Below are 27,648 nucleotides of genomic sequence, written 5' to 3' on the forward strand. Positions count from 1 at the left end.
TCAGTAGAATTGACGTTAATAGATGAACATTCAGTTTCACAATCCTTAGCTTCATAGATTGGTTGAGATTCTTTAGTTCTGATTCCTTTTGACCATGATTGATTTGCAGGGTGAGAGGGAGTCAAAATTTCTTTACCTTCAACACAGAATAACTAAGGGATAGTTCTTCAACAGTGACCTTCAAAGCACACAAATGCTTGAACCCAACCTGGTATACACAAGAATGTTCCGTCCCATTAGTACACTCCCGCAGGGTTAAATCAGCCTTTTTGACCCCTGACCTTGTGTATTCTTCCAAGAAAAAATGCAAAACATGTCTGCAATTTGGGACATAATTTACATGGCAATGGCTTGCTGTTGAGCAGGGGATTGTCAGCAGTCACAAGAAATCACAGTCCAGCTTTTATGAAGTTTCTTCAATACTTTGGATGTTACATCCCATTAAGCCAACACAGAATTTTCTTTTACACTTGCGGTCTTTGTTGCAGTCCACCTTAAAAAAAAACACATTTTAGAGTTAAAAGATAAAAATTATTTCAGGGTTCTGATCCATGATCTTGGCAGTGCAATATTTATCTAAGTTTGGTAGTTTTTACAAAATTCATTCATGAGATGAAGGTGTTGCTGGCTGACAAGCAGCTTTTGTCCATTATGGTTGTTGTTGACATTTTGCCTTCAGAACCAGGGAGTTTGGACAGTTTCCAGGACATTAAGTCCACAATGGGACAAATGATTGTGGAAGGAATGGGTTTCATAAACTGAATTATCTTTGCTTGGTTTTATGCTTTTGAAAGTTTCTTTTTCTCCTCTCCTCTGCTTGGACATTTGAAAGCCAATACTGCTCGTCCTGAGAGAGAGAATAAAGCAGTCTTTGCACTCTATTCTGCTGCCTTCTGCCAAGCATTATGTGTATTTATCTGTGCTGAATAGTTGCTGCAGGATTGCTGGGAAGCACACAGAACAAACTGGATTAGCAATGTCACACTTGGCCAAGGCAGGATCACAACAACGCCATGGGGATTTGAAACAGTGGCAGCAATTCAAAGGACAAAAAGATGCCTTTGAAAAATACGGGCACAGTTCCTTGTATTTGTTAAGTTGCAGGCATGGTTCTGTGTGTTTACCCAGTTCATTCTACTACTGATGGTAATACTGCAGGCTTCAGGCCCAAACAGTCAGCTGGAACATTTGTATATGTGCAGTAGCAGTTTCCCCACTCCCAGATGAACCTACTGAAATATTTTTGCAACAGTTTGTTGTGTTTAATTGGAGTCTACAGAGGAATTTAAATTTACGCTTATCTCCCAACGGACTTCAACATAATTTTTAGAAAGAAATAAACATTTTTCCTCTCACCGTCGAGCTCTCTGTCTCACACACACACACAGACACACACACACACACACACACACACACACACACACACACGAGAATTAAAAATAACTCTACCTCAAGTCTACCTCAATTCCAAATGTCCAGGAAAATATTTCCCCATTTAAAATGTAATTACTTCTATCTACTACTGATTAAAATGAACACTGGTAATGCTTTCCTAGACTGGACTTTGAGTAAAACAGTTACCACATTGATTATTCTTTCATTAAGGTAAGAAATAAACTAGTGTCTCCATAACCTTTGTTCCAGAAAAAGTATCTAACCTGATTGGGTTCTATTGATCAGTAACCTCTGCCACTCTGTAAAGAATAAATCATGAAGACTTGCCATTGATCCTTGCCCTCAGCCTGGCACCTTTATCAGTGTGATTGGTGCTGAATGCTGTGGGACTCTGTCAGGTGCACAGTTTTCTCGGTGTGGGTGTACAAAGATAATTTAAACAGTTTTTTTGTGCAGGCTACTATGCATCAGACCAAGGCCTCTTGCAGCTATGTGTCAGCATAAATCTCAAGGGCTGCTGACTCAGTTAGCCTTGCAGTGGAGTCAGTTATGTACCATAATCCACTTAATGAGATTTTCTGGACATCATCTGAGACGTTAACTCTCTGTGCCCTAATACTGTATTTCTGTTCTCTAGTGCTGAATTTCACAGATTGCCAATTGTGCATAATTTAGTGAACACTGTCCTGAGAGATGCATCTTTGCTGGTTTGCTGACAAATTACAACGTTTTAATATTATTGTCATTGTCAATTGAATTCAGCATTACTTTTACATGAGGTTTGGATAAATTGGATAATTCTTTGCTTACCTTTAGGTGATACATAATTGAAGGAGATTGTGTACCTAGTTACTTTTTGGCTAACATGAATAGAAAGAGTTGAGTGGCCTTCTTTAGTGCTGTACATTTCTGTTCTCATAAACTTGAATGTAATGGTCGCTTTGATATTAAAGGATGAGGGAATCTCAAATGCACAAATGAATAACAGCTTTCTTTTATTTAGCGGTGCACAAAGTCCTCAGGCCATTCAGTTACTTTTGTTAATTCTTTCACAGGATGTGGGCATCACTGGCTAGTCAAATATTTATTGCTCGTATCTAATTGCCCAGAGGATAATTAAAAGTCAAACACATTGCTGTGATCTATCATTACATGTAGGTTAGACCAGGTGAAGATGGCAATTTGCCTTCCCCAAAGGCAAATAGTGAATCGGATGGGTTTCTACCAATAATTGACAGTGGTCAGCTTCTACTCATTGTCTAGCCCCATGCTGACTCGAATACCCGCCCATCTTTCTTAGCTTAACCTCTGTCACACTGTTGACGTCACCACTGTCCTATTAACCTATAATCTAGTTGTTCTTGTGAACAATCAATTCATACATTTGGTCAGCTTCTCAATTTTACCATCCTTCATACCCTTTCTTGACATGATCTCAAGGAAATCGATGACTATGTCCTTTACCACCCCCAACCTATTCGCCCTCTTTAAACTCAACTTTGTTTTCTCTGTAGCCAGCCCCTTGCTCCTTCACACTCCTAAACGCTCAACTCAACTCCACCCACCTTGCCCCCCGCCCCTCCCAGCAGTTTGTTTTGCTTCTCATCAAAACCACTATCCTTCTCCTATCAAAAACTCTCAAGTTGTGAGTCCACTTTCTACACTCTTAACATAAAATCAAGCCATTAAAGTAAGGCCAGAATGCATTATATTAAATTGGGAATTGAATTATATCGGTACATCCTGTCCAAATGACCTTGTCCACCACAGCATTTCACTGGGGAAAAACACATTACTCTGTATACAGTCGTGGATTTGAATTTATAATCCCCCTCAGTTGCTGGACAATTGTTCTGTTAATTTATTGTTTGTTCACAGGTTATAAACATTTCTGGTAAGGTCAGCATTTATTGTTGATCCTAACTTCAAGAATATGATAGTGAGCTGCTTTTGATGTCTTTGTAAGCTGCTTGTGAGGCCACTATCCTACCCCTTCTTGTTTTGATTGATTGGACCTGCTTTGCTCAATATTTTTAACTTTCATTACACCAGAGGAATTAGACTTCCAGCCATTTGGAAACTTTTGTTGAAATCATGGATGTCACCGGTTGTAGTGTCCTAGAGTTGATTTATTTGAAATGAGTTGATTTATTTGAAATATTACGTTTTCCTCCCTTGTTCAGATGACCTGATGTTTAGTGGGAACCACAAAGTACATGCTGATTTCATTGATTGTAATCAGTATAGTGATAAAGATGTTATACTAACTGCAACAGCCCCTTAGGAAAAACCAAAGGAGTTGGATTTCCCAGTCCTGATTATGGCCCCTCTGGCAGTGGGTAATGAGAATGGGATTGAGCCTGATCATGATGCTTTCACAGTTGGATAGCCAGCTGGCACGCATTATCTACATGCATAAAACCAGAGTGGAGCCTGTTGAAATATATTCTCAGGTGGGAACCAATGCCTTTAACAAAGGCAGAAAGAACAGGTAATTGGAAAGAAAAAATAATTGAGAAACATGCATTACAATTTACACAGATTTTGTTTAATGAAGTATGCACTCAGATTTGTCTGAGTATTCACATGTGCTGCAGGTTTCTCTGTCGCAATGATTCATTTCGTCATTTCAGGTAATCAGTAGAGTGAGAAGGTGATATTGAGCGAGAGGAATGCTCAGCCTGTCTTCGGGGTTACTCAAGCTCTATTCTGTGCAGTGGTCTGTGGAAATTGCTCCCTGGACACAGTCTAACCAATAGCTTTAACAATCTGTGACACTGCAGGAACTAGGGCTAGGCAGAAGATTAATGACCAGCCAAGTATATACATGCTGCAGTACTTGCAATATGCAATAGTGATATTTAACCCTCTGTTGTTGTCTTGATTACATTTGGGAATACAGTTACCTTGAGAAAATCAGTAAGTATTTGGGTCCTGGCCTTTGTTATTATGTTGATGGACACAGCTGTGGTTCTATCACCTTACATCAACATGCAACTCCATTAGCAATCACTGTAATGGAAACTGAGAATGAAGAAAACCACAAAGCACTCCTCACAGGAGGTTTATTGATTTTTATTTTATTGACTAATGTGAAATAGCAATTACCATTCGATACTGTTTGACTTGTATTAATGCATTATTCAGTTAAATCAAAAACCTTTTAAAAGATTGATATCAAAGAAGGCATTGTTCTCCTCCTCAAATATACATTACATACCTTTATGTAATATCATGGGGTGAAATTTACCTTCTGCAGTAGCACAAGAAGATGCTAATGAATCAGCGGACTACATTTCACCCCCAAGTTTTCTTTGCCAGTGAATTCAAAGGAAAAAAATTATTAAGCAGGTGTTTAGATTATAATTTTAAATATGACCTGGGGTCTGAGAACTGGAGTAGATCAATACTGCAGAGGTTGATAGCAAAAAGGGATTATTTCAAGCTAGAATATGCATAGCAAAGGCTGGATCCTACTGTAGTGAAAGGAGGATGAGGGATCAGCAAAGAGAGTTAAAACTCAAAGGAGAATTTCAGCAGCAGAGTAAATGAGGTGGACAACCTTAAGACCAGGATAGATTTTATCCTGTTCCCACATGATCAATGGACATTTGTGCTTGTGCCAGGGATCATTGGATTGTTACCAGAAGTGGCTAGAAAGAGCTCATGACAAAGTGAACTCAGGATTTTCAATGTGATGCAATCACAGTTCAGACCATCCAATATTAGCAGTTCAAAGGCATTGTAGGACTTCAGGGCATCATTCAACATACAGTCCATATAAAATCATAAATTAACTCTGGAGTTTGTCCTTTAACTGATTTCGTGGCTCTTCTGCTGACTGCACAGTGTGGAGCCAGACTCCAACTTTAAGGAGTTGGCTGGCAGACAATCATGTGGGAGCACACCTTTGAGTGCCCTTCAAGTTATTGTCACTGCTCTCTGCAGATTAATATATGGAACTTTCTCTCATGAAACAAATTAACAGTTTTCTTACATTTGTCCTGTGCAGAACCTGTTTTAAAAGCATCTCTCCCTTGACAATGCAGTGGTAAACGCAGCAATCTGTGCAGACCATAAGGTTCCAGATTCAACTCCTCAATTGATTTAACTGATCTCAACTTATGTGGCAGGAAGGCTGCTTTAATTGGCCTCAGAATCTTTGGCTAGATTGGTGAGAAATATGAGCACTTGTTGCTGGAGTGAGCACATGTAAAGGGAGAAAAAGAAACTGAGGAGGGGACACCGGACCCGAAACGTTAACTCTGTTTTCTCCTTCACAAATGTAGCCAGACCTGCTGAGCTTTTCCAGCAACTTAGTTTATGTTCCTGATTTGCAGCATCAGCAGTTCTCTTGATTTTTACATGCAAAGTGAGGTTGTGTCTGCAGCATTCTTATCATCACTCATTTATCTGTATTGGAATTAGCAAGTATCATGTGTGAAGTTGCATTTCTCTATTCCTCATGCAAATAGTGTCTATTGTGTAGTATGTACAGCTATTTAATAACATTTGTGTAGTACACAAATCACTCTTTCTTTCAATCATTTGGCGCAGCTCAGATAGGCATGTCTAAAATAATTTAGTAAACCATACATTTTCCTGGATTCAACAGACACAGCAATACTCAAGACATTTGACATCACAAACAAAGGCAGCCCACTTGAAAGGACACAGAATCATAGAATTTTACAGGACAGAAGGACGCCATTAAACCCATCATGTCTCTATCATCTCCAGAAAGAACTCCCCAGCTAGTTCCACATTCCACCCTTATCTCTGCACCCCTCTAACACCATCATTTTCCAACTCTGTTTTGAATTATTTTATGGAATCCACCTGCAGCACTCTTCTGCCAGCGCATTCCAAACACACATCCACAAACATTCACTCCCTCCACCTCTAATACTCAGTAGCAGCAGTGTGTACCATCTACAAGATGTACTACAAAAATTCACTAAAGCTCCTCAGACGGCACCTTCCAATCCAACCACCATTACTATGTATAAGGACAAAGATTGCAGCGGTTTGAGAAGACATTTCACCTCCACCCTCTCCATGGCTATTAGGGACAAGCAATAAATGTTGGCCCAACCAGCACACTGCCCATCCACTTCCCATGAATGAAAAATAAATAGAATTTCATTGAGACAGGCAAGACAATGAGCAAGATGTTCAGCATATGGACTTCTATGATGAGGATTATGAAATGGTAAAACTTCTAAAAAATCGAATAATTTACAGGTATCCCCCCACAGATATTTAGAGTAGAGTCATATAGATGTACAGCACAGAAACAGACTCTTTGGTCCAAATTGTCCATGCCGACCAGATATCCTATATTAAACTAGCCCCTTTTGTTAGCATTTGGCCCGTGTCCCTCTAAACCCTTCCTATCCATGTACCTATTCAGACGCCTTTTAAATACTGATTTTGTACCAGACTCTACAACTTGTTCTGGCAATTCATTCCACATACGAACCACCCTCTGTGTGAAAAAGTTGCCCCTCGGGTCCCTTTTAAGTCTTTCCCCTCTCATCTTAAACCTATGTCCTCTAGTTTTACACTCCTTTACCTTGGGGAAAAGACATTGACTATTTATCCTATCCATGCCCCTCATGATTTTATAGACCTCATAAAGTCAACCCCAGCCTCCATCGCTCCAGGGAAGATAGCTCCAGCCCATTCAACCTCTCCCTATAGCTCAAACCCTCCAACCAGCGTAGCTTATAAATGTTTCACTTAAGCAGTATAGCACCATGTTCCCTTGGGATTTGGGCTGGAGTTTCAGGAAAAAATAGAGCGAGAGAAGAATATAGGCAGATGGAAAGCAGTTTGAATCCAGAATTGCCATTTCTTGGTGATGTACAGAAATCCTTGCTATGAAAGAGGCTGTGATTTAAATGGGTCATGGTAATAAATAACAAGGAGTCCGGAGAGAGAAAGGAATAAAATATGGAAAACAAAGAGTAACATTTTAATGTATATATCAAATTGCCAGCGTTTTACATTAACAATAAGTCACCTGGGGCTCTGGTCAGATTTTCATGGGTTCAAGATAAAAATCGGAAAAGTCAGGCTCCCTTTGGTACTGCAGTCCCGTTCTACCCAAATCTGGTGGATAATATATTGGATACGTTACTCTTCTTACGAAAGATCAAGATTGCCACTTCTGCGGCAGACATCCTGGAGCAAAGACAACAATCCTGACTCTCCGCTAACACTCAGATGACAGGGGAGTACAGCAAATGTATCATTGGACTAGCCACTCATCTCAGCTCCGGATGAGGCAACGTACAGAAGGTAGGAAATAGATCTCAGGAGGAAATGTAGTATACTGAAGTGAGAAATGAACCATACTGGGAAGGCAAAAAGGAGTTAATAAATGCAAGAGAAAAGAAAAAATGGACAGTAGGTGACTGATGAAATACTAAAGTGAATTGTAAAGATCAAGGGAAAGAGAGAAAAGTGCCAACATTTACGGAAAAGTAATGGAAGAGAATGCCTGTAAAATGGTAGAGGTTTGAATGAGTACGTGAGTACTCTGTGTACTAGAGGTAAGGGACCTTTGAATGCAAGAGGATGGTATTTGAAGTAACAAGTGGAATTATGGTCCAATCTTTTCTTGAAAATGAAATTGTTATCAATAGGAGATACAAAAGTGCTTCATGTTAACTAGAATGCTTAATTCTGATGTATGAATTCACAAGTGACTAGTTAGCAAATTTCTGACTTCCTGAAAAATGAAACACTCGTTTAATAGCTTCATTATTGAATTGCAAAGGTACCATAACAGCAGAAGAGACCAAGAGCTCTTGTATTATACCTAGACAGGCCTGATGTCATAGGAAGTTTCAAAAGAGTTGCTATACTGAATAGCGTAGAAAATGCAATTCAATTGACCCTCCCAGAAAGTGCAGCATTCACATGTTAAGAATAATCTGGCTAATCAGGGACTGGACCATATTACCCATTATGCGCATTGCAACACAGTCACCTTGGATATACTAAACAGATTACTGAATGCAAACAAGGCTGCAGATGTTCCACTGGATCTACAATTGACAGCATCAAGGTAGAAAATGTTTTCAAAATCAATCTGCTGCGTTTTGGTTAGTGTAAAGATGACCAACTTCAATCAGAAACTGCTACTGACCCATAACTGAGATCACAGTGGAAAGTTATCATTGAAGAGTAGCCTGATATGATGAAAGAGGTTCCAGTCACCTTCTGATATTTTTAACCTTACTGAGATGAGCTCAATATATCGAGAGGCACATAGATACTTATGTCTGAAGGTGGAGTAAATTACTGCAGTTGCTAGAATTTGTACTAAAAACAAAAAATGCTCGAAATCACAGTGGCTCAGGTAACATCCATGGAGACTGAGTAAGCTAATGTTTCAAGTCTAGATGACTCTTCATCAGAGCTGACATGTCTTCATTTATGCCTGAAACTCTCTTCTAGGATATGTTGCTATAACTACACCAAGGGAATAGGGTCAGAGGGCGAAAGACAAATAGCACATGATATGATCTAAAGGTCAGGGATCAATGATGACATTGAGCTTTAGTGAAGATGTCTGAGGCATTAGCCACAGCAACTCAGAGAATGTCTACACACTTCAATCTTTTGGTCTAAAATCTCCACTAATCTGTTCATCATGAATGGAGCTAGCATCATCTTACTCATTGACTAATTCTCCAATTTTCCAGTTGTCAATTAGGAAAGGAACACCTGAGATACATCTGTCAGGGACATGCTGAGGGCCATTTTCAGACTATTTGATGCCCCTGAAAAAATAGTTACTTACAATGAGCTGCAGTATGTAAGCCCATTTCTCATATATATAGGATATATACACCATATGGGATATGAACCATGTAAAGTCCTCACCACATTTCTCTAAATTAAATAGTCTTGCCAAGCAAATTGTTTGGACAAATAAATAGCTTATCTTGAAGTATAGGACAATGAAATAAAGTTCTTATATTATCATGTTACACCTCAAAGCTATGCATCTATATTTGGAGCTATCACCAGCACGCATAAAGTTGGCAAGACAAGAGAGGATGATTTTTTTGAAGCCACTACCTACCCAAATTCTCCAAGATGCAGAACACACTGCTTGACAAGCAAGGGAGGATGAAGATGGTGTGTAACTGCTTGTAGGTGCAGAACTGCCTCAATTACATTTGCAACAAAAAGTCCGTGCCACCCACTGTACAATGGGAAAAGGGTTATCTGCAAAAATATCTGCAATGTGCGCAGAGAGCCCAGGTCTTGCAAAGTAACGACATCAAGACAACAAGAAACACATTAACATCTTGTCTGCAAGTTAAGAACTATTAAGGATGAAGTCCACATCTCCAGAAGGTTGATTGGATTTGACTTATTATTGTCACATGTACTGAGATACAGAGACAATCATTGTTTTGCATGCAAAGCAGACAAATCATACCTTTCATAAGTACTTCAGGGCAATAGGACAGAATGCAGAATGTAGTGTTATGGAATTGTAATCACGCTGATGCACAAAACAGAGAAAGATGAACTCCAATACCTGAGAGGTCTGTTCATAAGTTTGATAACAGTGGGGAAGAGGCTGTTTTTAAATCTGTTGGTAATGTCCAAGATGGCGCTAGAGAGTGGCAACCCTTTGTGATGTTATAGCAAGATCAGGAAGAATTGTGACCAAAACCACCAAAATGATTTGTGGACTCTCATATATCTGCACGCATGCGTTTCACTAAAAGTGTAAAGTGTCCCCCCTTTACAGGTGGAAACATCTAACGAACCTGGAGGAGAGGAGGGCTGCAAATAATGTCCATCCGCAATTCCAACAGCAGCCCATGCAATTCAAACTATCAGCTTTCTGATTGGTGTGGGCCCTGCCCTTCTCTAGGTACAATATACAGGGCGAGGCTTGAGGCCATTAAGTGGCCAATGAAGCCTACTTAAAGGCCTTAATTGGTCAAAGATTAGACTGACTGTCCAACAGCTTCCATGATCTCTACTTAATTGTGCCAGGGGAAGGGAAGGGAAATACTCTCAGGAAGGGAGTGTTCAATTCTGCCCCAAGTGTCATAATCTATTGCCAATCATTTTGGGGCTGTGTCAGTCCACCTGAGCTTTTTGCTGAGTTGCTAAGATGAGAGAATTCAAGCCTTGAAATTATGTCCATTTTTAACATGCAGATGCCAATCAGTCCAAGTTATTTAAATGCAATGTACAGTAACTTCTTTTGCCAACAGCAGTAGAATGCAGCATTTGGTGATAAATGAGCAGAAACATCATATGGCACATGTTTCTGACACTTTTAAAAAGAAACTGTTTCATGTAACTTTCACCAGTCAAGAGATGATCAGTCTGAAATGTTTTAAGCAATCATTTTGTTTGTACAAAGCAAGATGTAAGAATTATCCAAATGAGTTGTAAAGCCTTTGGATTTGTGGGTACCCTTCTAAACATGTGCACTTTCCCTCTTCAGGTTGGAGTTTCAGTATGGGCTCGGCATACCAATTCCATAGCTGGCGGGTCTTTGTTGTTGTCTGCGCTCTTCCCTGTGTCTCCTCTGTTGTCGCACTCACCTTTATGCCTGAAAGTCCCAGGTTCCTGCTGGAGGTATGGCACTTGGAGTGAATGGCAGTTTTTTTTTCTCTTCAGTGCAATGACAATCCATGATAATATTTTTCATCTGGAACAATTTGAGACGGAAAAAGTAAATATTTTCTACTTTTTTCTGGCATTCTTTCTCGCACTTGTTTCCTGAAGGTACCAATGCACATATCAAGGAACTTTAACTGGCTATTATTTGTCCATTAGCTCAGAGTCTTAGAAAAATACGTTAGTATATGAGGAAGAAAGATTGGGCCTGAACCTCTCATCTTTCAGCGCATGCATTTTCCAAGAGTTACCTAATGGCAACAAATCACCTCAAGCTTAGGACATTGCTGCAGGAATTCATCAGGATAGGGTACCAATCATAGAATCATAGAGATGTACAGCATGGAAACAGGCCCTTCGGTCCAACTCGTCCATGGCTGACCAGATATCCTGGATTAATCTAATCTCATTTGCCAGCATTTGGCTTATTTCCCTCTAAATCTTGCCTATTCATATACTCATCCTGATGTTTTTTAAATATTGTAATTATACCAGCCTCCACCACTTCCTCTGGCATCTTCAAGAACTTCAGGAAGGACTTTCCTCTGATATAAGGTCAGACATTTTGATGTTCTCTGATGATTGTGCATTGCCCAGTCCCATTCATGATTCTCAGAAAATTTAAGGAAAACCCATGCCTACATATCTACTTGCAGCAAGACCTGGACAACATTCAGACTTGGGTCGATAAGTGGCAAGTAACATGCATGCCACCACAAGTGCCAGGCCATCATCATTATCAACAAGAGAGAATCTAATCATCATTCCTCAATATTCAATGACATTACCATCCTTGAATCCCTCAATATCAACAGCTCAGGGGTTAGAACATAGAACATAGAACATAGAACAATACAGCACAGAACAGGCCCTACGGCCCTCAATGTTGCACCGACCTGTGAACTAGTCTAAGCCCCTCCACCTACACTATCCCATCGTTATCCATATGCTTATCCAAGGAAAGTTACCATTGATCAGAAGCTGAACTGGAACATTAAGTAAATAGTAGCATGAAGAGATGGTTGTGAATGTTCAGTAGATGGTTTACATTCTGACTCCCAAAGCTCTCCACCATCTACAAGATACATTCTGGAGTCTGGTCGAATACTTCTCACTTGCTTGAATGAGTGTAGCTCCAAAAGCATTCAAGAAGCATGACACCATCCAGAACAAATTAGCCCACTTGATTGACACCACATTCACAATTCATTATTCCCTCCCCACTCCGATGATGAGCATCAGGCGTGTGTACTATCTACAATAAGCACTGCAGAAATTCACCAAGCACATTTCAAATCCATGACCAATTCCATCTAGCAAACAGACAATAGTTACATGAGAACACTACATCTGCAAGTTCCGTTCCAAGCCACTCACCATCCTGATTGGGAAATATAACATTGCGTCTTCAACGTCACTGGATCAACATCCTGGAACTCCCTTCCTAACAGCACTGCTGGTGTCCATGCATCACATGCAATGTTTCTATTTGGAGTTCCCCTCCACCTCTTTCAGAGCAGTTTAGGATCAGCAACAAATTCTGATCCAACTGGTGTATTGGAAATTCCTTCACATAATAAGGAAAGCTGTGGGTTCTGGATTGACAGACATCTTATGAATGTAATGAATATGATTAGAAGATTGATAGTTCTGAGAATGCATTTACTTGCTTTTTTTCTATAGGTGGGGAAACATGATGAGGCCTGGATGATTCTGAAGCAAATTCATGACACCAACATGAGAGCACGGGGACAGCCTGAGAAAGTATTCACTGTAAGTGGCACTGGGAAGAGTTAACAATAAAAGATGAGCTCCATTTGGAGAACTGTACATTCTTGAGAGGGACTGAAAAGTCAGACGATATGATAGAGAGAGTGACCTAGAAACGAGAACTTATTTACTTTGGCTCTTCCTGCATTATAGTCCATCCTGACGTGCTGGAGTTACCCAGCCCAGCAAGCAAGTATCATTCTGTGAGACAGAAATCAGTAAGAAAGCAAGAATGATTGCTATCCCACACAAGATGTATGTATGTAGAAAAATACCTGATTCGTCTGGTTAGCACCATTTGGTAAATTAAAACAATGGAACTCTCATAGGAACAATTTAGCTTTCTCCACATTACACTTCAATTGCCAGATGTTTATTCATTTACTTAACCTTTGTCCCGTTGTAAGTTCCTTGTCTCCTTTTCACAATCTATTTTCCTATCTATCTTTGTGTCATTAGCAGCCACAGCTTTTGTCCTTTCATCTGAGTCATTTGAAAAAAAGATCCGTTCACAGGATGTGGGCATTGCTAGGCCAGCATTTATTGCTCATCCCTAATTGTCCAGAGGGCACTTAAAAAAGTCACTCACATCGCTGTGTGTCTGAAATCAAATGTAAGCCACACCAGGCAGGAATGGCAAAATTCCCTCTCTAAAGATATTACTGAACCAGATTAGGTTTTTAAATGAGAGTTGACAGGGCTGACATGGTTGCCATTAGATTGGCCTTTTATTGCAGATTTTTGTTGAATTTAAATTTTGCTATGATGGGAGTTCAAAATCACATCGCCAGATCATTTGCATAGGACACTGAGTTGCTACCTATAAAACTTGTCACTATGTATTTTTTGTAAGTATACACGTGACAAAAATTGCTATTCAATTCCAATGACTTTATCATTACACAATCACCTCCCCAGAAACATAATACAATATAAATACAATAATACAATATAAGGAGGCTCCATACTTATCCCTGTGGCACAAGACTCGTTAAGACTAGTTTGTACCTACTCTCTGCTTCTTGTTACCTGGTCAGCTCCTGTATTGTGGACTTTTAATTGACTGGAATTGAATTTGGCTTTATTGTCGCATGTATTCAGATGAATACAGTGAAAATTTTAGAAGTCGTCACTTACAATGCCATCTTAAGCACAAGTTACGTAGGTACAGATTCCTCAATTAAATCTGTTAGAGAGAAAGATTAGAGAAAGAAATAAAAATCAGGCATTATAGATCATAGAAATAAATTAGAAAATAGAGAAATAAAAAGTTCAAAACTTTTACACTTCATCTGGTTAGCACCATTTAGTAAATTAAAACAATGGAACTTTCATAGAAACAATAAGCTTGGACGTGGCATCTTATCAACTGCCTTCTGGAAATCAGAAGTGCCATATTTCTGCTGGCACCCCTTCTATGCAGAGAACATGTTAGTTCCTCAAAGACATCCAAAAAAAGGTTAAACATGGGCTCCCTTTCACAAAACCTTGTTGCCTCAGCCTGATTACTTTGAATATTTCTAAGTGCCCTTCAATAATATCTTTATTAATAGCTTCCACCATTCTCTCTATGATGAATTTCAAGTTAACTGACCTGTATATGCCTGCTTTCTGTCTTGTTGCCATTTCTAATAAAGAAATTATTTCTGCCAATCTCCACTCTAATGGAACATTCCTTGAATCTAAAGAATTTTGGAAAATCCAAACCAATGCATCAACTCTCTCAGTAGCTCCTTCTCTTAAGATACTGAATGAAGTTCATCAGAACCTGAACACTTGTCATGCCACAGGACCAACCATTTGTTTGGTAACACTTCCCTAGTGATCTGTAATTTTCTTGAATTCCTCCCTCACTTCGATTTCCATTTACAGCTATTGCTGGGGTGTAACGTGTATTCTCTATTATGAAGATCAATGAAAAACACCTGTTCAATTCATCTGTCATTTCCTTATTTTTTGTTATTAAGTCCCCAGACTTACTTGATATATAGGACCAACACACTTTCATATAAAACAGTGAACTGAGGATGCTGAAAATCTGAAAGCTGAAACAAAATCAGAAATTGCTGCGAAAATTCAGCAGGTCTTGCAGAGAGAAAGAATAGAGAACACTTCGAGTCTAGCGACCCATCTTCAGAACACTTTAGCATGTTTCTTTTCTTAAATTTCTGTACAAACTCTTATTATTTATCTTAAAATTTCTAACTATCTTGGTTTCATCTCTCGTTTTCCGTCTTTATTGATGCTTTAGTCAATCTTTGCTGTTTTTCGCTATTCTGTCCAATCTTCTTACCTACCAGATACCTGTGTGCAATCATACAATTTGCTTTTAAGTTTGATACTGTCCTAATTTTTTTTACTGAACCAAGTTTGCTGACCAATAACTACATCAGAAGTCTTTGCCCGCATGGGTGTAATCACTTCCTGGAATAAACTGTCGGAGTAATTTTTTTTCCTCTCTCACAACTGAGTCACTGATTTTGCAGTTCGACCTTCAGCTCATAAACTCTGAGCCAAAGCCACTCAGGCTGATAGCACGTACTGTAGATGTATTTGCCCTGGAATGCATTGACATCCAGGAATTCCCACATGCCATAAGGTAACACATAGCCTGCCCTGCTGGACTGAATGGTATTTTTATTTGTTCCTTCATGGGATGTGGATGTCACTAACTATGCCAGCATTACTAGCCCATCCCTAATTGCCCTTGAACTGAGTGGCTTGCTAGTCCATTTCAGTTATGAGTCGATAAAGTTGTCGTGGCTTTGGAGTTACATTAAAGGCCTGACCAGGTAAAGATAGTAGATTTCCTTTCATAGACCACATTAGTGAACCAGATGAATTTTATACACAATTAATGATACTCTTGTGGTCACCATAATTGAGACTGATTTTCAATTCTAGCTTTACTCATTAAATACCTACAATTATTTCACTCAAGTATTCATTTTCCTTTTTTATGCTTTTCTAAACATATCCTGTGTTAAACATTAGAACTGGAATTCACTTTAACAACTTTGTTCACCAACAGTTGACGAGATAATTGAACTAGATAGTTAAGAGTTGTAGAAATTCTACGTGTTTCTAGATACCAGGACTTAATACTTAGTACATATTACAGTCATCATATGTGTACCTTGCTTTTAAGATTGTTCCCAAAATTATGGTCTGTGTTATTTTGCCATTGTAGTTTCACCTTGGAGCAATTTTCTTTGAGCCTAGGTTGGGGATTGGGGGAAGTAGATTGGGTGTTTGGGTTTATTACAGTTACCCATCAGTAAGTGTGGTAATCAACTAGACTAACAAAATAGCCTCATGAGAGCTGTTGTAATGCAATAGTGAAGTTTCTGTGTTTGAGCCAGGAAGCCCAGGTTCAAGTCCCACCCGCTCCAGAAGTATGTAATAATTATGTAACAATGTATAAATGAGTTAATTAGAAAAGATCTAAAATTGCCCGTTCGGAACTTGTAAGAAGCATTCTGGCTTATGCCAGTTGGGAGCCAGCCCAAATCAATGAACTGGGATGGCACTGACAGCAGGCAGGCTGGATGACAGCCATTGCTGCCTTATTCAATGTGATACATCTGCCATCTATGATTGCCATGGGACTACAGTCGTGGCCAGAAACACTCCATTTCCCTTTTGAAGTGCCCTCTCTGTCTTCTATTTATGTTATCAGCTCCTGACAACCTTTCAGTGGTGGAGGGCATCCAATTGGTCTTCCAACCTCGGGAAACTGTCTTCTATCTTTGACTGAGTGGGGGTCCTGTGGGATACCACCCAATTAACAGCCTCCTCCCAAACTGCCCTTGGGTGTCAGCACAAGCATCACAGATCCCAGCAAGGAGTTCATTCTTCTAACACACGGGCCGCGGTATGAGATGTCCCACTGCTGCAAATTTTGATGCTCCCAGTAAATTAGCTGGGTATGTTGGCTGGACAGTTTGGGTGTGTGCAAAGTTTGGCTCTCGTATACAAAATAGAAGTCTCAGTTGATCAGAACAGAACTCCTGAAAGTGAGTCTGACTATCAGCGATGCATTTTGCCTTCTGATTAACAAAGAAAGAAAGCTTGAAGATGCATTTACCTCGGAAACTACTGAATCATGCTTTATTTGCCAATTTTTATCTTCACAGGTCAATAGAATCAAGACTCCAAAACTGATTGATGAATTGATAGAGATACAGACAGACACAGGCACATGGTATATGAGATGGTTTGTTCGGATCAAGACTGAGCTGTATGCTGTAAGTCAAACAACTGTGTTATAATGTGGGAAAAATAGCTTTCTTCTCTGACGCAAGTTACATTACGCTAGAAAAGAAAATTTCAGTTCCAATTTAGACAATTCAAGTTGAATGTAGATTCATCTCATAATGAATGCTGCAGTTCTGTGCAGTTTGGAATATCTGATAAATATCTGGGGCCCAACATTCCTGAGTTTGGCAAAATTGAAATAAATCATGTTTGGATGAGAGGTTGGGAATTTGTGACAGATTTAGGTTCTATCAGGACCCAACCTGACAATGTTATTCTTCAAAATGTGCTGAGGTTTGGCAGATCATTCACCCTGCCCAATCATTCCAAGGGAACACAAAGGAGACTGGGACCCTGGGAAATTTAAATTTCTTTATCATGCTGAAGACGCTCAGCTTGGCTCTGCAAAAAAAAATGAATCTTTAACGCAAAGCATTTGATCCAGGAAGCTGCTCAGAATTAGTTTTTTTTTGCATTGTGAGAAATGAGCATTAAATCATCAGGATTACGTTTGTGGTTCAATGCTGTGTTACATATATAACCTCCTCAACTCCTTCAAGGTGTCTGATTTCAATATGCAAACAAGTCTCAGCACAGGCTGAGAAATATTGTCACTAATATTATAAATCTCGGAGTAAATCGGTATCTGAGTGATTTATTCAATTAATTGACCACAGACTACTCCACTTCATGCTACAAATAGTTAAAGGGTGTTACTGTGCACATGTAGATATAGATTGTAAAAAGAGAATGGGCAGGAAAATGTATGAGAGACAAACAAAAGGTGGTGAAAGAAGTGGAAGATGTAAAGCAAACAGGAAAATAGGTTTAAGAAACTGGGAAAAAAATGCAAGATGAAAGAGAGAAGGAATGATTTATTGTCATCCACCCATCAGAATAATAATGAAACCAGCTGCCAATGTATATCTGCCACTGTACACCCCTCCCTTTTTGTTCCCTGCCCATATCCATTTGTCACCCATAGGTACGGTGATGGGCTGTCATTATCTAAGGCACCAAAATATCTTTCTATTTCTCCTTCACCACTGAGCAGTCAATTGAGCCTTATTTTAATGCTTTTTTAAAAATACAGTGTACTATTGATCTTCATTTATCATGAAGGAAGTGGACTAGAACGGTGCAGGGTTAGAGCAAACAATTTCCTATCACTATACCATTGTGGCATCTCTGTTGGTAAACCAGCATCCAATTTTAAACAATTACTTGCTTCTTTTGTTTTGTCATTTCAAACAATTTAAAAGAGGAGTTTCACTAACAGAGAGGAAGCGTCAAGGCCAGGGGATAATGCAACCCAGCTAACAAGGGACTTTGGGGTGGCACGGTGGCTCAGTGGTTAGCACTGCAGCCTCACAGCACCAGGGACCCAGATTCAATTCCAGCCTCGGGCAACTGTCTGTGTGGAGTTTGCATATTCTCCCTGTGTCTGCATGGGTTTCCTCCAGGTGTTCCAGTTTCCTCCCACAGTCCAAAGGTGTGCAGGCTAGGTGGATTGGCCATGCTAAATTGCCCATAGTGTTCAAGGGTGTGTGTGTTATAGGGGGATGGGTCTGGGTGAGATGTTCCAAAGGGCAGTGTGGACTTGTTGGGCCAAAGGGCCTGTTTCCACGCTGTAGGGAATCTAATCTAACAAAAATTATTGCTGTTGTTACAGTCAGGACTCAATATCAGCAGATTCTGAAACAAAGCAGCTCTTTGAAAAGAAAACAAATATTTGATATTGCCATCTCCTGCTCTGCATGTGACCATTATTTAAAAAAAAGACCTAAAGTTTTGGAAATTTAGATTTTATCCCCTGTCATCCTAAAACATTTAACCACTAGAAACTTAGCTACTGCACAAAAAAACTCAGTATAATATCACATCTCTAGGAACACTGGTTACATTCTCAGTTCGGGTTCTCCAAGTCAGGAGAAATCCTGGCTCCACAAGTACCACTTTATAGATTTTGAATTTTCAGTCCAGAGAGGGAGAATTAGGATGGATTGGGAATTGGGGCCAGGCAATCCTGGAAGTCCCTAAGGTGTTGCCTAGTTCCTGAAACAAATACAAAGAATGCTAAGGAAACTCAGCAGGCCTGGCCCATCTATGGAGAGGGAACCTGAGTTAACATTACGAGCCTGGAATGACTCTGAGAAGAGGGCAAATGTTGTAGGGGCTCAGTGCAAAGGGCAAAGAGGTTGTTAATGGTAGTGAAAAAGAAACAGACATGAAATATGTGTAAATTACGGTGTGAAATGGGAGACAATGTGTCCTCAACCAACAGCAAAGTTAAAAAGGCACAAACCAGACAAGACTGTTAGGGTGAGTGGGAAATGGGAAAGAATAATACAAGAAAAATGAACAACACATATAATGGCCAGTTTCTGAAGTTATGGAATTCAGTGCTCAGACCATGAGGCACTAAAGTGTGGATCTTATGACAGCCAGGTGGTCTATTGAAATAGCAAGCAACTGGGAAGTCAGGGCCATTCCTCCAGACAGAGCAGAAGTGTTCTGCAAAAATGGTGGTGAGGCCTCACTGATGGAAAGGAGATTGCATTGTGAGTAGTGAATGCAGTCAATTAGATTGAGAAAAATAGAAGTGAATTGGTGCTTTACCTGAATGGTGTGTTTCTTGGCTTTGAACTGTGAAGAGGGAGGAGTTGAATGAAAAAGTATGATACGATGGTACGAAAAGGTGACATGGAAGAGTAGAAACGTGTTAGTGGCGATGTAGGAGTGGACCAGGGTGTCATGGAATGAATGGCCCCTGCAGAATGTTGAGAGTCGAGGAGAGGGGAAGAGTGTGTTTGGTGGTGCCATCCAACTGGAGGTGTTGAAAATAGTGGAGGATTATCCTTCAAATATGTAACTAGTGGAATAGTAAATAAGCACAAGAAAGACCTATTTTGTTGGAAAAGAAAGGGAGGGTGGTTTTGAGTCAGGAGGTGGGCAGTAGGAGAAGAAGGGGTGTTGGGTCCCAGGATCAGGTCTGGTACAGAGAAAAGGGGACAGGGAAAGAGGGGAGTTGTTGTGGATTTGGGCAAAGATGGAGGGCGCAGAGTGGATATATGGAAATTAGCAGGGTAATGAGAGAGTGTGGTTAGGGACTGGAGTGAAGGAGGATATTTGCATGGGGAGCTGGAGGACCTGGTGGTGGTCGGTCTTGGAGGGTCAGGTCATGGGGACTGAAGAGAGATTAACTCTGGTGCAGGGTAAGGGGATTTGGGTTTGGTGTGGTGGTGGGAGGAGGGAGATTGGATGAAGGTGAATCTACAGTGGGTGAAGGTCGGTCATGTTTGTAGATGTCGTGGGGTCAGGGCAGGGGGATCAGCTGCCAGGGGTGAAGGGAGGGTGTGTTTGGGTGCTGAGAGGGAGAAGGGGATCGGATACTAAGGCAGAAGAAGTTTGAACAGGTATTGCAAAAAGGAAGGCGGGGTCAGCTCTAGAGCGAGGGAATGAGGTCAGTGATCAGGTCTGGAGCAAAGGTAGGTGAGGATATAGAGTCTGGAGCAGGAGAAGAATGGGTGAAGGGTGTGTCGGGTGTGCAGTGGATGAAAGGCGCGTTGAGTGTGCAGTGGGCGAAGGGTGTGTCGGGTGTGCATAGGGCGAAGGGTGTGTTAGGTGTGTAGTGGGTGAAGGGCATGTTGGGTGTGCAATGGGTAAAGGGTGTGTTGGGTGTGCAGTGGGTGAAGGGTGTGTTAGGTGTGTAGTGGGTGAAGGGCATGTTGGGTGTGCAATGGGTGAAGGGTGTGTTGGGTGTGCAGTGGGTGAAGGATGTGTTGGGTGTGCAGTGGGCGTAGGATGTGTTGGGTATGCAGTGGGTGAAGGGTGTGTTGGGTGTGCAGCGGGTGAAAGGCATGTTAGGTGTGCAGTGGGTGAAGGATGTGTTTGGTGTGCAGTGGGCGAAGGATGTGTTGGGTGTGCAGTGGGCGAAGGGTGTGTTGGTCTGGTGGGGGTTTGTTTCCAAATGACATCAGGTCAGAGTTTAGTGGAATCCCCAGGCCCTGCTGCTTTCTTGCCTCTACCAGAATTAAACTCTGGGTGGGAATGTCCAGAGCCAGCCTTTCTGCCCCACTGTCAGTTGACACCTTAGAATGACCAAGAAAGAACTGCTTTTACAGGCCCCTATCCATCTCAGTGGGATTCTTGCACCTGCAGGTAGGCCCCTTGCCATCTTGCGTCTTAATTCAAGGAGACAGCCTGCTGGTGGACTTGCCAATGCAAGATTGAGTTGTGGAAGACAGCCCAGGTCTCTGATCAGCTCTTGAGCTGGCCTGTTGACACCACTGCTGCCTCCAGAAGCGTCCACCCATTTTTACTGATTGGAGGCTCATGCCCAGAAACATGAAACTTAATTCTACTGTTCTCCATGGAAATCTGGCACCAGTGAATGTTTGCCTCTTACTGGTAGTTCCTTTTGCACATTTTTGTCCATCATGATAAAAGGTAAGAATATAATTACATGGATCTTGAGTCAAATGATGTGTATTGTCTGTGTTCTCAGATTTGGATGACTTTCATGCGATGTTTTGACTATCCAGTGAAGAAAAACACCATTATGCTGATTATTGTTTGGACAACTTTGTCATTTGGGTAAGACTTCCTATTGCTGAAAATCATTAAATACAACTTACCTATATTGTAAATGTTTTGATGATTGTGTGATTTTTAAATTATTTGAATCAAATAGTAGATGTGTTCTGGTCCACTGTGTGATTACCACAATTTTTTATTAATATTCATTCGCAGGATGACGGCATCGCTGGCTAGGCCAGCATTTATTGCCCTTCCCTAATTTCCCAGAGGGCAGTTAAGAGTCAACTACATTCTTGTGGGTCTGGAGTCACATATAGGCCAGACCTTGTAAGGATGCAAGTTTCCTTCCCTTAAGGACATTAGTGAATCAGATGGGTTTTTCCTGACAATCAACAATAGATTCATGATCATGATTAAACTCTTAATTCCAGGTATTTATTGAAATTCAAGTTCGTCCATCTGCCATGGCAGGATTTGAACCCAGGTTCCCAGAGCATTACCTCGGTGTCTGGATTAGCAATCCAGTGTTAATACAACAAGGACATTGCCTTCTCTATTCATTACATGAAGTACAATGGAGAGTTTAATAACAGTATTTCAAAATAGCTTATGAACTTGCTCCATTCACATGAATTCTCAAAGTAGGAACGGCAGAGAATACTTTGAAAAAGTATTTTTCTAGCTCAGGAAAGTATGTTGTTTTGTGTTGACTGAGTGAGTAAATGCATCCCATTATGTACTGCTTCCATGCTGGCTAGGAATATTCCCCGTCATGTAACCACAGTCAGTGTTCCCATCAGAGGTACGTGGCCACAAAGCAATCAGTGGGTCAAACTGGCTGCACACAGTCAACGTCCCCTTTAAAATATGCACACACCTATAGTCACACAACAATCTTAAAGGAACCACACAGTGCAACACAAAAGGCCTGTACAGCAAAATGAAATTAGTGGGTACATTGGTTACAATTCACAATGGTCTTCCCGGCCTGGATTGGGGAAAATTACTTGGGATTTCTATAGCCGAGCACTAACTGGAACATGTACTGGAGCATTCTGGGGTGTGGAACTCCTATGAGGACACACAATCTGGTGCCTCACAGTTGGAGTGTCTTTATTGCTCACACTGTATTTCACCCAACTTTTCCTCTTTAAGAAAATAGGATGAGTATTGCCAGCAACTGTTTGGTCGTATTGTGACAAAGCAGAGAGAGCACTTGGCATATATTTCTTATACAAAAAAAATAGCTTTTTCTTTAAATTCTAACTGTGTTTCTGGTATATTTTAAGCCCATCTTGCTCCTACCCATGGTTTGCAGTAGTCAGTTAATTAATCAATTATAAAACCATCCATTATTGTATCATCTCATTATGCATTCCATTATTTTCTCTCAAGCATTACTAAACGGGTTTAATTGTATAAACAGCAAAGCATTGTAGTAAATTGTTTCCTGTGCTTCAGTTAATGTGAAAGCAACATCCTTCTGTTCTTATTTATACATCTTCTGGCAGATGTACAACTTTTAGCCCATTCTGTTATTATTTTTAAGCTACTATGGTCTCTCTGTCTGGTTCCCTGATGTCATCAAACACCTTCAAGCTGACGAGTATGCATCCCGAGTGAAAAGGTTTTATGGCGAAAGAGTTGTGGATTTTGTGTTCAACTTTACTCTGGAAAACCAGATCCATACAAATGGAGAATACATCAGGGACAGGTCAGGAAAGATTAAGTCATATCTTAATGCATTCAAAATACAAAAATGCATTGTGGAGAAATCATTGAAGATCTAAGCTCCTAATGTCAACATTCAGATTTGGGGATAGGGAGCCATCTAGCTTCTACCAACTAATCCAGATGTTTCCAAACTAAGGGGCTGTAACATTTTTACTTAATACAGATTTGAAACCTTTTATTAATTGTAGCTGGGGTATTACTGCTGAATCAAGCTTACAAAAGTACTGTTTCTTAGTTCAGCTTGTTTTGCTATATACTGAGGAAAGGACTTCTTGGGAATGAAGGCCATGATATGGACGTGCTGATGTTGGACTGGGGCAAAGTCAGAAGTCACATAACACCAGGTGATAGTCCAACAGGTCTATTTAAAATCACAAGCTTTGAGAATGCTGCTCCTTCATCAGAAGAAGGCACTGTTACTCTATAACCTGGTGTTACGTGACTTCTGACTTTGCAAAAAAAAGGACAGATATCTTTTTTTCAAAAAGTGTTCAACAAATGTAATAAATGCCAAACAGTATTTTCTTTTTTAATAGGTTTACTGTTATGAAGTTTAAAGCAGTAACTTTTGAAGATTCCCTCTTTAAGAACTGCTATTTTGAAGATGTCACGTCATTAACTACATATTTTAGGAACTGCACATTTAATGAAACGTTATTCTATAATACAGGTAGGTGGGCAAATTGTGACCTTGATGACAAACGTGTTACTTTTACATGCCTAATTTAGTGGAAGTGAAAGGGTATTCATTCCATGCCCTGACTCATTTATGAAACTCTTTTTGTTGTCATTGCCTCCAAATTTCCTTGCTTACAAACCCATTAGTTGCAGTGGGATCATGCCCACCAGACTTTATAGTGGAAGCTGTGCCTCATTTACAAATTGCAGGTAGACTTAAGCACCACTTCAGTGAGATTGCCAGTGCCCAGCATTGGCCATAATTTTATGATCACCTGCAGTAAAGGTGCAGGATATGAAATCTTCACCCTTTCGTGGGTCACCTCCAGTCGTGACATTCACCGAGCCCTTTAGAAGATTAGTATGCCTCCAATTAGCTCACCAGCCACAACTACCACATCAGCTCCCATCTTTATGCCAGCCTTCGGATACCTTTTGCCCTTATGAGGCAACATGGAATTCCACAGTTATGGGACGAACCCTCACAACTGCAGTTGTAGTGAGAGATTGCGGAATCCCTGAAGAATTTCCAAACAGTTGTGTTTCATGCCACTTAACAGATTTGAACTTGATTAGGTTCAGTCTTCTTATTCATTAGTAACCCCTGTCACATCTGAGCAAAAAGTGGTCACAAATCCATGTTTATTTTGATAATGTTGTATGAAAGAATACTGGAGTGGAAATAAGAGTTTGTGTGTTGCTATGATGTGAAGCGAGGATTCTCTCCTTCCAAGTTTAACATTTGTTTCTTAGTTCGTAAGGAAATTCTTTTGTGAGCCTTCAGAGATTAACTACTTATTTTAGCTACCTATCTTTAAATATCTGTCAGCGGTCTGTCATCTTTTGCATTCATTACAGATTTACAGGGCCAACATCAACTCTGCAGCCTTGAGCCCTTCCCCTTACAATGAACAGAAAATAGTCTGATAAAACATAAATTTCCAAGTTGTCTGCTGAGGTTGGAGAGGAAATCTTTTGAAATAATTAACTGCATAGTTTTCCAATCTTGCTTGCCATATTTACACTCTTCAATTTATCTTGGTTGTGGTTTAATCAGATAATTTTAATGGGAAATAATAAGGAGGAAATGCCAACCATTCAGCTTTTTAATTAACCGTAGTTTTTAAATCAGTGCCAGCCGTAAATAAAAGTGTTTCTTGATTTTCCTTTAGATCTCGAGATGTCTAAATTCATTGATTGCCAGTTCATCAATACCACATTTCTTCACAATAAAAAAGGCTGCCAGATTAATTTCGATGAGGACTACAGCGCATACTGGATCTATTTTGTGAACTTCCTAGGTACACTAGCAGTATTGCCAGGCAACATTGTATCTGCTCTCCTCATGGACAGAATTGGCCGCTTGACAATGTTAGGTACAATTTACCATTTATTTTTAGAGTATTTAAACACCCGTCTGAGCAGTTTATCCTGTATTTTGTACCATGAGCATGGTAATAAGAGAGAAGGTGATTGCAGATTGATTTTAAACTGATCTTTGTGAAGTTGTTTTGCTAAATATTTGGTACATGAGCACAGACTACGATTGCTAATCTGATCTTGGACCATTAAAGGTAGATAGATGGCAGGTTTTATGTTTGGATACACCCTGGGTGATGGTGAGGGCATAACAAATTACTAGTCTTGACGTCAAGATTCTGCTATGTTTATCATCATAGCCCACATCACTTCGACCCCTTTAACCTTCCACATAGGACTTTTTTGTTGAACATTGCCATTTTCTATCATTAATAGATTTATGGGACAATCATTAACTTTAAGAAGTGATTTCAATGGATTTGATCCTACTCAAAGAAAATCATGATTCCAGCTATCTGAGTAACCTAAGACATTGAAACATGAAGAATTAAGAATTTGCCAAATATGTAGATACAAAATAAGATAACAGTTGAACAAAGCAAAGAATCCCATCTCACAATTCAGATGTCCCTGACTGATCACTGGCTCAGTAGGGTGTGATATAAACTCACATTTTGAACTGGGAGAATTCAACAGTCAAGTGTATTATCCAACAATCTCTTGATTAATTGTAAAAATGGGCTGTTTTGAACATGGATCATTTGATGTTCCAAATGGAAATTGTTGTCTCAACTTTCAATTAATAATGGAGCAAACGCATTGATAGAGTCAGAACAGTAATCCATTTTTCTTTATCAGAAATTTACTGTTTATACTTTAGCGAGGAATATAGGGACAGGAGATAGCCATTCAGTTCCCTTACAGCCTTCACTGCCTTTTAATTACCATGGTGGTTCTTGATCTTAACTTCAGTCAAATTGGATTCTTGATATTTTGTCTTGTTTGGAGTTCCAAGAGATCCCAATTAATAAACTGTTATTTATGCTAAACTAGGATTTCCGGTGTAATGAATATGAATGAAGTAACTGAGGAAACACATCTGAGCCATTTTCAAGCTGGTCTTTGAGAATCGACTCCATCATTTAGCTCATGATTATATCCTTCTTCAACATTTGCACAGCCTTTCCAATATTTTATCTCCTCATAACATCTAACACCTCTATCTTCTGCTATTCGAATCACTTTTTTGCTGATTCTTGAAATAGCTCAAAATTGTCTTTTTCATCCTTACAGACACTGATAATGACATGAATTTCCAGCAGGTCCTATAACTATCTTACATTGACTACCTGTTGGTCTTTGAACCCCCATAGGTGGCTCCATGGTTCTGTCAGGGATCAGCTGTTTCTTCCTATGGTTTGGGACCAGTGAAGCTATGATGATTGGGATGCTCTGCCTATACAATGGTCTGACCATTTCAGCCTGGAACTCCCTTGATGTGATCACTGTGGAACTCTTGCCAACTGACAGGAGGTTAAGTATACAGTTCGCTACTTATTTCCTTTAAACCAATGTATCATTCACTGAGGTGAGGAAATCATGTGGATTTGTAAATGCTATTTTAAATGACCTGAACCTGCTAATAAGTACCTGCACTTTAGATACCTAAATAAAAGACACGCTGCCAAAGCTCTTCATTTTTACATGCGTAAGGACAGACACAAGAATGCCAAATTTCAAAGGGAACAACAACTTATATTGGCAATTCTGATGGGTCAAGACATTACCATGGAGAATGCACCAGGGAATGCACCATTGCTTTTCTCATTCTGTTTAGTTAGGAAAAGGTGCAATGGCTAGACTTGTTTATTCTGCGTGCAGAGGACAGGTCCCTGTATATGAGTTCATGCAGCTATTAGCAATCTGCCCCGGGAGACTTGTAGAGGAGGAGAGAGTAAACAAACAGGCAGCTACCACTTTGGAGAGGAGCATTGTTTGGGTACCCTTTAAGGAGAGAATCTCCATCAAGACTGTCACTTACATTGTGTTGCAGTCATTTGTATCACTAATAAAATACCGGTGACAGTGAGAGAAAGCCTTAAGTGACTATTTAGTGGCCTCAATTTGCCCAAAGCTGAACAGATGAGCTGATGTCTACCTCACCAGTGGTGGAGTCCTAGTGGAAGGGGATGAGTAACGGACCTGGCACCTCTGCCATGCCAGATAACAAAGTATGGAGCTGGATGATCACAGCAGGCCAAGCAGCATCTTAGGAGCACAAAAGCTAAC

At 40.2% G+C, this 27,648-nt stretch overlaps 1 protein-coding gene across 4 annotated transcripts in view; it reads left to right on the forward strand.

The window, feature by feature from the left end:
• Nucleotides 1-27,648, forward strand: part of sv2ca (synaptic vesicle glycoprotein 2Ca) — a 187,346-nt gene that overhangs the window by 137,820 nt on the left and 21,878 nt on the right. For all 4 annotated transcript variants that reach the window (XM_059644807.1, XM_059644804.1, XM_059644805.1 and 1 more), the window contains exons 6-13: nucleotides 10,886-11,019; nucleotides 12,745-12,834; nucleotides 16,968-17,078; nucleotides 21,596-21,684; nucleotides 23,177-23,341; nucleotides 23,898-24,031; nucleotides 25,212-25,415; nucleotides 26,733-26,892. In XM_059644807.1, coding sequence (XP_059500790.1) covers nucleotides 10,886-11,019; nucleotides 12,745-12,834; nucleotides 16,968-17,078; nucleotides 21,596-21,684; nucleotides 23,177-23,341; nucleotides 23,898-24,031; nucleotides 25,212-25,415; nucleotides 26,733-26,892 — 1,087 coding nt within the window. The remainder of the gene's footprint in view (nucleotides 1-10,885; nucleotides 11,020-12,744; nucleotides 12,835-16,967; nucleotides 17,079-21,595; nucleotides 21,685-23,176; nucleotides 23,342-23,897; nucleotides 24,032-25,211; nucleotides 25,416-26,732; nucleotides 26,893-27,648) is intronic.

The sequence above is a fragment of the Stegostoma tigrinum genome, chromosome 3, assembly GCF_030684315.1.
Source record: "Stegostoma tigrinum isolate sSteTig4 chromosome 3, sSteTig4.hap1, whole genome shotgun sequence".
NCBI lineage: Eukaryota > Metazoa > Chordata > Chondrichthyes > Orectolobiformes > Stegostomatidae > Stegostoma > Stegostoma tigrinum.